This window comes from Microtus ochrogaster, linkage group LG12 (assembly GCF_000317375.1).
Source record: "Microtus ochrogaster isolate Prairie Vole_2 linkage group LG12, MicOch1.0, whole genome shotgun sequence".
NCBI classification, from domain to species: domain Eukaryota; kingdom Metazoa; phylum Chordata; class Mammalia; order Rodentia; family Cricetidae; genus Microtus; species Microtus ochrogaster.
In genome coordinates, this window is record NC_022036.1 from 5,439,752 (window position 1) to 5,452,371 (window position 12,620).

At 43.0% G+C, this 12,620-nt stretch overlaps 1 gene segment (V, D, J or C); it reads left to right on the top strand.

The window, feature by feature from the left end:
* Nucleotides 1-7,994: 7,994 nt before the first annotated feature.
* Nucleotides 7,995-8,712, top strand: LOC101979325. The segment is given in 2 exon segments: nucleotides 7,995-8,037; nucleotides 8,336-8,712. Coding segments are annotated over 2 exon segments (420 nt in total).
* The last annotated feature ends 3,908 nt before the right edge of the window (nucleotides 8,713-12,620 follow it).

The following is a 12,620-nucleotide window of genomic DNA, read 5'->3' on the forward strand; positions in this document are numbered from 1 at the left end:
AGAAAAAAAAATCATCCTCAGTGATGCAACCCAGACACAGAAAGAGAAATGTATGTATTTGCTTAAATGTGTGTATTCGCTATTAATCAGTAATAACCAAATTATAATCCATAGAACTACATGGGTTTGGCATACATTAAGGAACTAAGAAAAGAGATAACTATCCCTACGAAAGGGAAATAAATAAGTTGTTATGGATGGATGGGAGGCTCCAACAAGAAGATCAAGTATGGTGGGGGAGATGAGCAGGAGATGAGGGAGGAAATATCTTAAGAGAAAGCTAAATTTAAAGGCCTTTAGAGGCATAGTATGGAAACCTAATACAGTAGAAGCTTTCTAGAATGTATGCATATATGAAGGTGATCTAAATGAAATTGTCAAATAATGGAGAACACAGCTCCAAATGGCCATTACTTGCACCATTTGAAGCTTCTAGTACCAGAATCAGCTTACACCTAATTGAGTTGTTGGCCATGGGAATCCCCAAGCAACCCAGGCTATTGCCAAGATGATTGCTCTCCACAAACTGTCAGCAAGGCCCCGTTGCTGAAGACAGCACCTATACAACTCAGTGAATGTGGAGAAGTTGAGCCAGTATTTGTATAGACCATTCACACCTACATTCTAGTATCTTTGGTAGAAGAAAGTACTTGGCATGTTACAGAGAAACATAAACAGCAACACAGCTTCAAATCTTTTGATCTACAATTATACCCTGTCTGCAAGATACTCAAGTGCAATGGTGGCACAAAGCTTGAGGGAGTAATAAACCAATATCTGATTCGGATAAAGGCCCACTCCATAAGATGAAATACCTACCAGAAACTTCTTGGGGAACCAACCTGAAACTAGATGGCAAGGTGGCTTAGGGTAAAACCAAATATTGCTGTCCTAAAAAAAAAATAAAAAGAATTAACAAAATGACTCCTAATGACATTTTGATATACTCATAGATCGGCACCTTGCTCACTTGCTCAGTCATCATTAAAGAGGAAATAAATACAAAGACCCACAGCCAGACATTATGTGGACCTTGAAACACTCAGATCTAAATGTAATGTCTCCATCAAATCCACCTTAGGGTTCAGGGAATCCTACAGAAGAGGAAGCAGAAAAGGTGTAAGAGTTCATGTTTACACCAAGGAAACAAAGCCTTCTAAATCAACTTGATCAAAGTTAATATGAACTCACAGAGACTCAAAGCAAGCACACAGCCTTCACGGGTCTGTCTGAGGTTCTTTGCTTATGTATTATGTTTTCCAGTTTAGCGTTTTTATGAGACTCCTGAGTGTTAGAATCAGTGGGTCTGTTTCTTATGCCTTCTCCTTAGGTTCTTTTCCTTCTGTTTGGTTTTGTCCTGTTCTGATATGTCAGGTTTGGGTTTGTAGTACTATATTTTATTATTATTCCTTAAAAGCCTGTTTGTTTACTAATGAGAGAAAGGAAAGGGGTGGATTTGGATGGGAAGGGATGTGGAGAGAAACTTGGAGAAGTGGAGGGAGGAGGAAATCGTAATCAGAATATATTATGTGAGAAAAAAAATCTACTTTCAATAAAAGGAAAAAATACTGGTCTCCCATGTCCTTGAATTTTACGGTTTTCCAGTCTCACTGGGGAGAATTTACACCATTCCCCTTTGAGACTGGATGAGTATTCTCTTCACACTTTCATGCAGTTACCCCCCCCCCAGGTTAGGTAGATGTCCACATCTGTGCTTTGATCAACACTTTTTGAATGTGGCAACTTCCTGGAACCTTCTCTGTGTTCACCCCCTCTTTCCCATACTCTGCCCCATGCCATGTACCTGCCTTCCTCCTGGATTCACCCAAGTCTCTTGAACTCAGGACATTTGCTCATCTCTCCCTGGGGTCGGGGAGGGGTTGCTTTGTGCTATGGCCTGGAGATGCTTTCAAGAAGAAGCTTAGGCAACCAGAATTCTTTCTCTGGGACCTGTGTTAGTCATGGTTAGACCAGGTGTGGTGTCTAATAACTGGAAAATGGTTGACATATATTTGTCTCATAGTTCATTTTGGTTGAAAATTATTTTTTAAAATTAAAATATAAAGTGAATACTGTTTTAATACTTAGCTGACATTTGCAATTATAGTTTCCTCACCACTATTTTACTCTTAGTAGCCCAGGAGACCAAATTGTTAAATGTTAAGGAATTTCGTGAACTACTTGTTAAATAGTTGACAGCTTAAATCTGGCCTGGCTGCAATATTCATGATATTTGCTAAAGCGTTAAATCTCGTTTTTTTTTTTTTTTTCTTCTATTTTAACCCGCCTTTCTACACCCAGAGCCATCTGGAATTTTGTTCTTTATTTCCCCGAAAGATATATTTTAATAGTTCTTGTAGTGAATTCATCCCTCCTGCTGATGACTTTTAGTATTTTAAAATTTGCATGTCCAAGAAAAATTTATAAAATTTTTTGCAAGGTACTTTTATTGGACAAAATTCTAGATTTGTAGATGCCCTCCCTCCTTAAAGTTGTTGCCTTTTGCCTGGACTCTGACACCTTTATTCAACTGCATGCTCTGTCTTTTATTCTATAGCTGTTTTTTAAGATTTCCTAACATTTTTCTGGGGGGGGGGCACTTATGTATAATAGGTGTGTATGGAGGCCATAGGTCAATACTGGGTGTCTTCTTCAGTTGCTTTTCATCTCCATTTGTGACAGAGTTTCTCATTGAATTTGCATCTCATTGTTTTGGCTAGCCTGGCCACCACGCCCCAGGGATCCTCCTGTCATGGCCTCATTGCAGTGCTGAAATTCTAGGCACACACTGCCATACCCTACTTTTTGATATGGATGATGGACTTGAAGACAAGTCTTTATGGAAGTGCTTCACTGACTAAGCCATCTCCCTCTTCCCCTCCAGTCTGTTGTTGGTCAGTTCTTGTTTCTGGTTCAGTTGGCCCGGAACTTGTGAACCCAACCTAGTCTAAGATTTGGGCTCTTCCTGCTTTTGCCTGCACAGTGCTGGAATTACAGATGCATACCACCATGCCTTGCTCTTTGATATCTATTGGTTTATTTAATTTTAAAGTTGTTGATACTGATTTCAGGCTCTTATGCATGCTAAGGAGCCACTCTGCCAGTGAGCTCCATCTCCAAGTACAAGAGCTCTTTCTTCCTTGTTGATTTTAAGCAACGTAGCAGCTAGAAAGTAAAAATCAAGAAAGGGAAGGTGCCAGAACCGAGATGCACTCTTTAAATATCCGCCACCATGACATGCTACGGTCCCTCAGCACCATGACATGCTACGGTCCCCTCCCCACACACACTTCAGAGTCCACTCCAGTTCTGAATCCATAAGTGGATCAAATCATTGCTTCTATCAGAGCCCTCATGTTCTATTCATCCCAGTCACCTACTTATGTGGATTTTACTAATCCAGACACGTCTCAACCTCATCAATTTGACACTCATTGGGATTCTCAATATTAGTTGGCCTGAAGTTGTTCTAAAATTCACAGATGTCCTATTTATTTTTTTGTAGTATTTTTCTACCCATTTCCACTCTAGATATTTATGACTTTATCTTTGTGTTAACACTGAAATATATTATTTGCTATTAATGAAATGCTATGTACTTCCAAATCATAGTCATTACACTATTTCATTTAAAGATACTTTATTTCAATATTTACTGTTCATATCTATTAATGTAACATTTTTTACAATGTTGAATGTATAACACATATTAATTTTTAATACCCCTGCCTATTGCTTCTGTCATATGTATTATTCCTTAATCTGTCTCAACTAAGTTATTTTTCTTCTTTTTATGAACAATATTTCTTTTCTGCATATTTTATTAGATATCAAATATCTGAGTACTATACTGGTGGAGTACTTGCAGTCCTTTAAAAACCTCTCGATTTTGTTTGGGCATGCAGTAATTATAGGGAAACAGGCTGGCATTGTCAAATCTTGCTTTGAAGGATTATAAGTCATATCTAAAATCACCTTTCATACATGACTAATTGGATCCATGGCTGAAATAACATGCTTGACAGAATTCTATTTAGCATAGGCTGAATGAGATCTCTATATTCTGGCTTGTAGAGATGCCCCACCTATTTCTAGCACTGAGGAATTTGAGGTAGTCTGCCTGCTCACTCTTCACGGCTGCCCCTAGCTGTGGGCACTGTCTTCACATGCATTTGTTTCTTAGAACAGGTGAAAATTCTATTCAGGCATAATTAAGATTCTTAGCTTTGGCGCAGAAGACTTTCCAGATGAGCAAGTATAAAGCAGGGACAGTTTATTAAGAATTATGAAGATTGAGAGAGAAAATATAGAGACACCTTCCAAAGCTGGGTGTGAGTTTCTTAGGGAGTCTTACAATGTAGTCTTCACAGTAGCCATAAGAGCTTGAGCTCTTAGAGAGCTATTTCTAGGGAAACTAAACGGTTCCAGGATGGTTCCAGAGTGGTATGCACAAGATTGCCACTGATGAGGCAAATCAGTAGGCTACAGGGATGCATGCAGTGAGGACAGCATAAACAACGTTCAGTCCCTTTGAGATTCCCAGAAACTATGAGACAGGAATGAGGCCCCACCCAAGTTACATACATTCAGTCTGTCAGCCTGGGTCACTGCTATTGTAGTATAGCATATTTATGTCTGAAATGAATGCTTTTTGTGTTCCACCTTCACAGCAAATGCTACTTGTGCTGGAGCTCTTGCTTCTTGACCAGTGAGCTGCTTCCCCCTGATTCCCTAGTGAGTAGCTCATTTTCCTTCCGGTGTCTTCCTACACTTCCATCTTCCTCGCCTACTTCACACTGTGTTTAGTTTGGTTTTCTCTTTATGCTTTGCTGCCTAAGAAAACACACACACCTTTACCTGATTAGAACTCATATAAGCCAAGGGAAGGAGAGTATTGCAGTTAGTTTTATGCTGCTATAATGGAACACCACAATTAGTACTTATAATGAGTAGAAATTTGTTCATTGTTGCAATGTTCAAGATCAAGGACCTGATTCTAGAAAAAAACCTTCTTGTAGTGCTATTTCATGATAGAAGCACAAGGAGAAAAGTAGGATGGGAAAAGAATAAAAACAGAGTAAGATAAGAAATAGGGAAGGAGAGAAGGAGGAGAGAAATAGAGAGGAGAGAGAAGAAATGATAGAAGACAGGGAGAAGGAGAGAGAGGAAGAGAGAGAAGGAAAAAGAAGAAGAAAGAAGAAAGAGAGAGAATATGTCAAATTTACCATTTTAAGGAACTCATTGCCACCATAACACGGTTAATTCATTATTAAGAGTCAAGTCTTCATGGTCTAATCACACTTGAAGATTTCTATCATTGTTGGCGTAGTGATTAAGTTTTCAATACATATTCCTTGGAGGACACGTGCAAGCCACAACAAGAAACTCGGACATGTGACTTTGACTGGCTCTCTGCCTCTTTCCATAAGCTGTAATCATTTTTAACTCCTGTAGAGGAACAAAGACATTTCACAAGTGTCTTCCAAGTTTATTATATAGCCATAAAAGTTTATAAATGATAAAGAAGAGTTGACTAATACAACCATTCTCTTCATGTGACTCATAATGTGTGTGGGGGGAAGCCCAAGAATGTAGCAAAAGGATTTGATGGGAGGTTTGTCGGAGAAATGGGCCCATACCTGCAAATGCTTAAAAGGTTAAGGAAAGAGCAGGTCACAGGTCAAGGCAGCCTCTGATTATATTGTCTAGTGAACACCTCTTGGGGAATTAAAAGTGGCCAGAACCATCCCTCTCCAAGACCTGCTGCCGTAGAATCCAGAGATCACGTCCCCACCAATAGAGAATGCCTTGAATGACTGAATGAATAAGCAGTGCTGCAGATGGTGGTGGAGAAGGAAGAGAGCTTTTTTTTTCTTCCTAAGGCATCAGCCATATGGAAGGAGCTTCAAGCTAGAATTGTGATAATGATCAGGGTTTAGGAGCCAGCTGGTTATTCTGCTCTGACTGATATGCCTCCTCACCCTCAATCTGCTATTTCATGCTGAAGGAGGAAGACTGTGTTGTTTCTACACTTGGCAGTGAGAACTGAGCCAGTCTGACCAATGGATTACGTCAGGTCCCATGGGCTAGGATGACAGCTAAATCTGCCAGCCTAATGAAAATATGATGCAGTTTCACTGGAAGCCAGAGTAATTAATTCACTTTCCTTTAGTGCGACTCTCTACCTGCCCTCTTCTCTGTGCTTACTTCTCACTCAAGGGCCCTCTCCCTATCCCGCCCTCCCCCACAGCCAGGCAAGAAATCAATCCAAGAACAAAGAAGAGTGAAAGAAATGGACAAAGCAGTCAAAGCCTGTATGTGTGCCTGTTATCTTGGGTCCAGTCCCTCAAATCCTGGCTTGCATATGTTCTATCAAGTGCTATCAACAGATTTATATACACTGAGACTGAGCAATTTTCCAACAGCCTAGCCTCCTGTGTCGCCTATAGCCATTTTTTTCATCATCTTTCTAAGTGTTGATTGTATGCACAATGTGTGCATCACTTGCTTTCTCGGGAAAATAAATATTGTAAGAGGGTTAATTAGACTTAGAAAAGATGAAAAACCCCAACCAAACAAAGCACGCCCTTCATAAACATGGTGCGCTCGGATAGAAACAAATGAAAAGCGCTGCCACTGAAGCCATCGGAAGGAAGCACTCCAATATTAATTAACTCATGCTTTTACAGCATCAGCATCAATAACAAATGCATTAGGTCACTAGCCCCGGACGAAGCGGTGAAGCACTTCAAACACCCCATTTGCTTCAGGCTCAAGCTCCCTGGTTGGCCGCCTCCACTCTTTCCTTTGCCAGGTCCTCACTTTAAACCACTCTCTCACATCTAAGATTGAATAATTGTTTTATAAATGAATGCTTCGGAGAACAAAGAACAGCATAAGTGAGGTTTCAAGGGACCAGTTGGCTGTCCTCCAAGAATCTTGGGGTACTGTGTCTCATCTCAGTGGAATGAAGCTCCACCAGCTGCCTTTTAGGCCTTTCCCCTCAGCCCAGTGTCATTATACTTCTTGCGTCTCTGTCTTCTTCAGCTCCTACCTGCTGGGTCTTCCCTTTGTAGATCTTCCAGTCTTTGCTGCTTGCTTGGGCTTTAAAGGCAGTAACTGTAAGAGTGCTCACTGGGTACCACGCAAAACACATCTTTGAGTCCTTGGTCATTTATTGGTGTTGTAGTCCTTCACATTGGCTATCATTCATCACATCTAAAACACAGGACAAGTAAGGATCAGAATTAGCAGAGGCTTCCTACACAGCAAAAGGATAGAATTCTAGTACTGACCAAGTCCCATCAAATTCTGGCCTTCGGAAGTGGTGAGCTCTCTCTGCCTCATGTTATAATTAAAGGGGAAAAATAGATCTAGACAGGCCTTTGGAGGCACATGGAACACAGAGGCCAGCTTTCAACCTGCCAGACCAGGTCTCCTGTCCTACACACTCCTCTCCACCAGCGCTCCCTGTCCTCTGCCCACCCCCTTGGCTGTAGCAGCTTCCTTTACTCAGAACTACACTTTTCCCCTTTGAAATCCCAGGAGACCTAAATCCCTTGAGCTGCTCTGTGCTTTTATGTCCCTCCTTTCCAGCCATGCAGATGACATAAGCTGGCACTGACCAAAATTCCCTTTCATTATCCTAGTAGCTTTAGTTGCTCTGATAGTCAAAGACACCCTGATGTCTCCAGGAGGACCTAGAGAGTAACTCCTTGTTTGCAGGTAAATAATGAATCATTAGCTATATTTGCATACCAGAACATCAGCAGGATTGCAATAATGCTAACAAGTGCAGAGCACAGCTGGTTCCCAGGGAGGGTGGGGATGATTCACCACCTGCTTAAGAAAGCCCAGCCTCTTTTCCTCCCCAGCTCGAGGGGATCTAAGCTTCCACTCTGGCAGCGTGTCTTGAGGAGGGAGGGGCCTGCACATCTCGGGCCTAGAAGAGGATGTACTGAGCAGACAAGTCCAGTCAAAGACCATCTTGAACTATGCTCCACTTTCTCCTTGCCTTTCTCCTGGGCACTTTTTTGGGTGGGTGCTCTTCCCTCTGGAAAGCCTCCCTTCAAATCTTTGCTCCCATCCCAATACCTTTAACCTAGAGTCTGCTGCTGGCTTGCCTCTCCCAGTTGCTGGGATAAACACTGGCCTTTCACCCCATTAGCAGTAGTGACTCACAGTTTTCATATCCTTTAGAATGGACTTGGAACCCCTGGTCCCCCCCCGCCCCCATTGCCCTGAACCTATTTCATTTCTGGCCCTTCCAGTGTGCTGCTCAGTTGCCGTCCCTGGGGGGCTTCTTCTCTAAATAACTCTTTGATCTTTTTTACAGGTGTCGGTGCTCAGATTATTGATCAACGGCCAGCTGTCAGTGTGCAGCCTGTGGGCAGTTCACTCTCTCTGGAGTGTACTGTCAAGGGGCAATCAAGCCCCAACCTCTACTGGTACTGGCAGGACAAAGGAGGGACTCTCCAGCAGCTCTTCTACTCTATTAGTGTTGGTGATGTGGTATCGGTGACAGCTCGGAACCTCTCGGCCTCCAGACCCCAAGATGGCCAGTTCATCTTGAGCTCTGAGAAGCTGCTTCTCAGTCACTCTGGCTTCTACTTCTGTGCCTGGAGTATCACACTGACTGGGGTGGGGCAGGCATCTGTGCAAAAACCACACCCTCTCCTTAGTCCTACCACCCTCACTAGGAGCCCTCGCTAGGGACAGGTGGAGGAGGGGTTTGTCACTGAGTTTTTGGTTGGTAGCCAAGTCCAAGTCTGGAAAACAACATGATTCAAGTCAGAACGTTTCAAAGAAATTTATTAAATTCTTTATTCAGTGACTCACGTGTGCAGAACCTGTGAGTTGCCTACACATAGTAAAGTTCCTAGTTTATGGATATCTGGTAGTAGGCTAGCATATGCCAGTTCTCAAAGCATGCTGCTCTCGTCTAATGTCTTATGCTTGTCCAAAATTGTTACTGAGCTACACTGGGCATACTCACAGACATTTGGGCCTGAGAGAACTGAGATCTACCGGTAGCTGTACCCGATGAACTGAGAGACTGCTGAGCAGGTAGGGAATACCAACTCATGTAGCTCAATTAGTTAATTTCTCTTCAAGAGTCTCCGCATCTTTCTGCTGAGGCTGGAAAGTTTGCAGAGGCGTGGACCTGAGACATTAATCAGGGGGAAACAAGACGTCATTAGACAGATATGCAGGATAAGCCTTAATATAGGAAGGTTCTCAGCATGCTTGATAAGGCCAAATGCAAAAGTTCTGTGCTATGTGTTCATTCGGGAGTTAGGACTGTTGCTCTGTTGTTGTTGTTATTGTTGCTGTGTTTTGAGACAGATTCTACTGTGTTATCTATGCTTGCCTTAAATTTGAAGCAATGCTCCTGTCTCAGCCTCGCAAGCTCTGCCACTAGGGCCAGTAATGGTCTTGTTGTCATTTTAACTTCCCAGTTCTTCTGCCTCTCAGCTCTTCTCTTGTATAAAAACAGAGATGAGACAGACAGATGGTGGCATAAGAAATGCAGGAGTCTGAGGATAAAGAGGAGGACTCTGTGTGTGTGATAGAAAAGGTTTAAAAAAGAATGGGGACTTGGATGGAAATGAAGAGGAGGAAAAGACTAATGTGTGTGGTTGAAAAGAGATACACTGGTTACCTTAGCAACTGAGATTCCTTTAACCCTTGGTCCTCACTAGCCAGAATTTCTGAAAGGGAATTTCTCCCCAATGTCTCTTTCCGACCACAAGAGGGCACAAGAAGACGTAAAATTCTCTGTTGCTGGCATCACACATATACATACGCATCTAGGATGATTCTGACCTATGTTTATTTTCAATATCACTTAATGTGCAGAGAAAAAAATCAAAAGAGAGATACCAAGTGATCAACAGAACACGTGACAATGTCCAAAGGTCCCTACTGCACTTGAATGATGACCTCTGTGAGAAGCAGCTAGGACACAGAGAGCAGTCATGAAGATTAAAACAATAATAAGTATGAAAGATGGTACCAGGCAAAGTCACAAGTCACACATTGAGCTTCAAGTCTAGATTTCCTAGTGGCTAAGACTTAAGGGGAGTTATGCAATCTCTAGATCTCATTTTCTTCTCCCGTAAATGTTTCCTCCATGGATTGTTAGATATTAAAGGAGACCATGTTTTTGCCAAGTGCTAGTACAAAGTCTAATATTCGGCAGCTGTCTTTTTCCTCTCTTGTTTGCTTACGAAGTGTTTTGATTGCAGCTCCTCCAAATCATCTCATTGTTAAACACTTAGCCAGAAAATATGTAACAAACATGAGAATGCTAAATACACTTGTGTGGCAAACCCATGGCAATTGCCCCACATGCTTGTCTACACTAAATTGATCCTAGATCTTTCATGTTGGCACCCTATGCTGCCTCAGAATCTGTCTGCAGAGAGAAACGTCACAGGCATTGCCACTAGTCACGTGGCACAAGAGGAAAATTTGGAGGGTTCATTCCTGTGCAGTTCTGCAGATAAATTCTAGAAAACTTACTTTAAAATGAGAAACAATTTAGCTAGATTTAAGACAATTACATTGCAAATGAGTGGGTTGTTCGAATAGAAACACAGAGATCTCAGTGAATTTAAGATGTGGAAAACAGTGAGAGAGAAAAAATCCTGGTGATGATTGAGGGTAACCTAGCACATACACAGAGCAGAAGAGGCTATTTAGGGAGACCCTCGAAGGCCGTGTGTGCACACTAGAACAAGCTATCATCCTGCAGTTGGTTTTCTGCCCTGGTTAGTGCAAAATGATCCCGTTATCATAACTGTTTCCATAGCACCCAGAACCCACAACCTCAGTCAGTGTAACTGTTGAAAAAACAGGAAGGCAGTTCAGGATGGCATATCCAATCATAGGTGCCAACTCCTGCCAACATCAATCTCATGGTTCCTGGCTAGATGTGGCTCCTTTTCTAGAGAATTGCAGGGACTCCAGTTTTGACTCTGACTTTATAGGTGTGTCAACATAACTATCCCCACATCTCACATATTTTACACATGTGTTACTGGGGACCACGGAAGTCAGAGAGCTGATCCTCAAGGATCTCAGCCATCAGGAGATTGGTGCGGGATACCCTGGGGCATCTGAACAGCTTTAGGAAGGTAGAGAAAGGCCCAGCCTTGGGAAGTTGCTGACCCTAAGACTGGGCTACTTCATGTGATTTTCCAAGGCTGTATGATTTTTGTTGAATATGAGATGGGCCACTAATTGACTTCTGCTGAGTAGGATTGGCTCTTTGTGGATCTTGTAGGATTGGCTCATGGTGGATTTTGCAACTGACTTCTCACTCCCACCTTCTGAAGGTCTGGTTTTCCATTCTTTCCAGTACTGTGTGTAGTTCTCATCCTCATCTTACCCATATAGGACAGGAAGTATAAAACACCTGAGCTTTGCAGGCTTCACAAACAGAGGAGACACCTCAGTCAAGCCAGCCAAGGCAACCCAAACAGCTCACATGTCAAGAGACTATCCATTTTGCATTCTGTTTATTATTTAGACCCTGGTCCTGTGACTTATTACATGAATGGACTCTCATTTCTTTACTAAAAGGAAATGAGGGATACATGTGAAGAGAGAGATTAGAGGGCGTGTGGGGGTGGTGGGAAGAGGGAGTGTCGGAGCAGAGCAGCGTGGGACCAGAGGAACTCCAATGAGGTCAGAGCAGTTATTGCAGCTGTCTCCATGGTGCACACTGCCGGCTTCTACTTCCTGTGTGACCTCCAGCAGGTGTGAGAGGGGTTAGGTGGGGGGCTTGAGCTGAGGTATATGGGTTCCCTTTTAGAGACCCTCCTTGCCCCTCTTGCTCCTCCTCACTGTCATGGTAACAGCCAGAGGCCAAGGTAGAAAGGCCTGCATGAGAAGGGCTTGGGGGCAGGATGTGGCAAGTGTGGTTCTCAAAGTGCTCAGAATGTGGGTGAGGGGAGGAACTTTTCACAGGCACCCCAGATGTAGGACCTGGTAAATGTCAAGCCACATCCTGTTGTGACTCCCTGAGATAGAGCTAGGGCAGGTGGCTGTTCTGACTTGGTGCTGATGGTACTTAGAGATAAACAGGCTGGCAGCCAGAACTGAGCTCAGAGACCTCCATCCCTTCCCCCATTGTCTGCAGTAACCTAAAAGACCCCAACATGCATCCCATCACTTGCTGACGTTTGATGGAAAGCCATTCTTCTTATCACTGTTTTCTTATTTCATTCAAGGTCCTCTATATCTTTCTTGGAAGAGATCAAGGAAGCAGGTGTTAGAGACCACAGTGTGCCCAATCAACTGTGGGACTCAAGATCAGCACTGTCCCTTCTCAAGTCATATGTCTTGTGAGACGTGTCACAATGTGTGTGCGTCTGGAGTTGGGAGGATCTGAAATTTCCCCAGTTATCATCTCAATGCTACAAGGCCTGCAGAATTTTGACCCCCCAGACCAATGAGTAGAGCCTGAAGTCTCCATCCAGAGCACCTTGGTTCACAGGGATTGAGGAGGTCTGGAAGGCTGGAGACGATACATACATAGTCTAGCACACTGTGGCTGGGGACAGAGGAGGGTGAAGTACTGATTCTCTGAGTCTTAGCAGATCCTGGACTCCAGG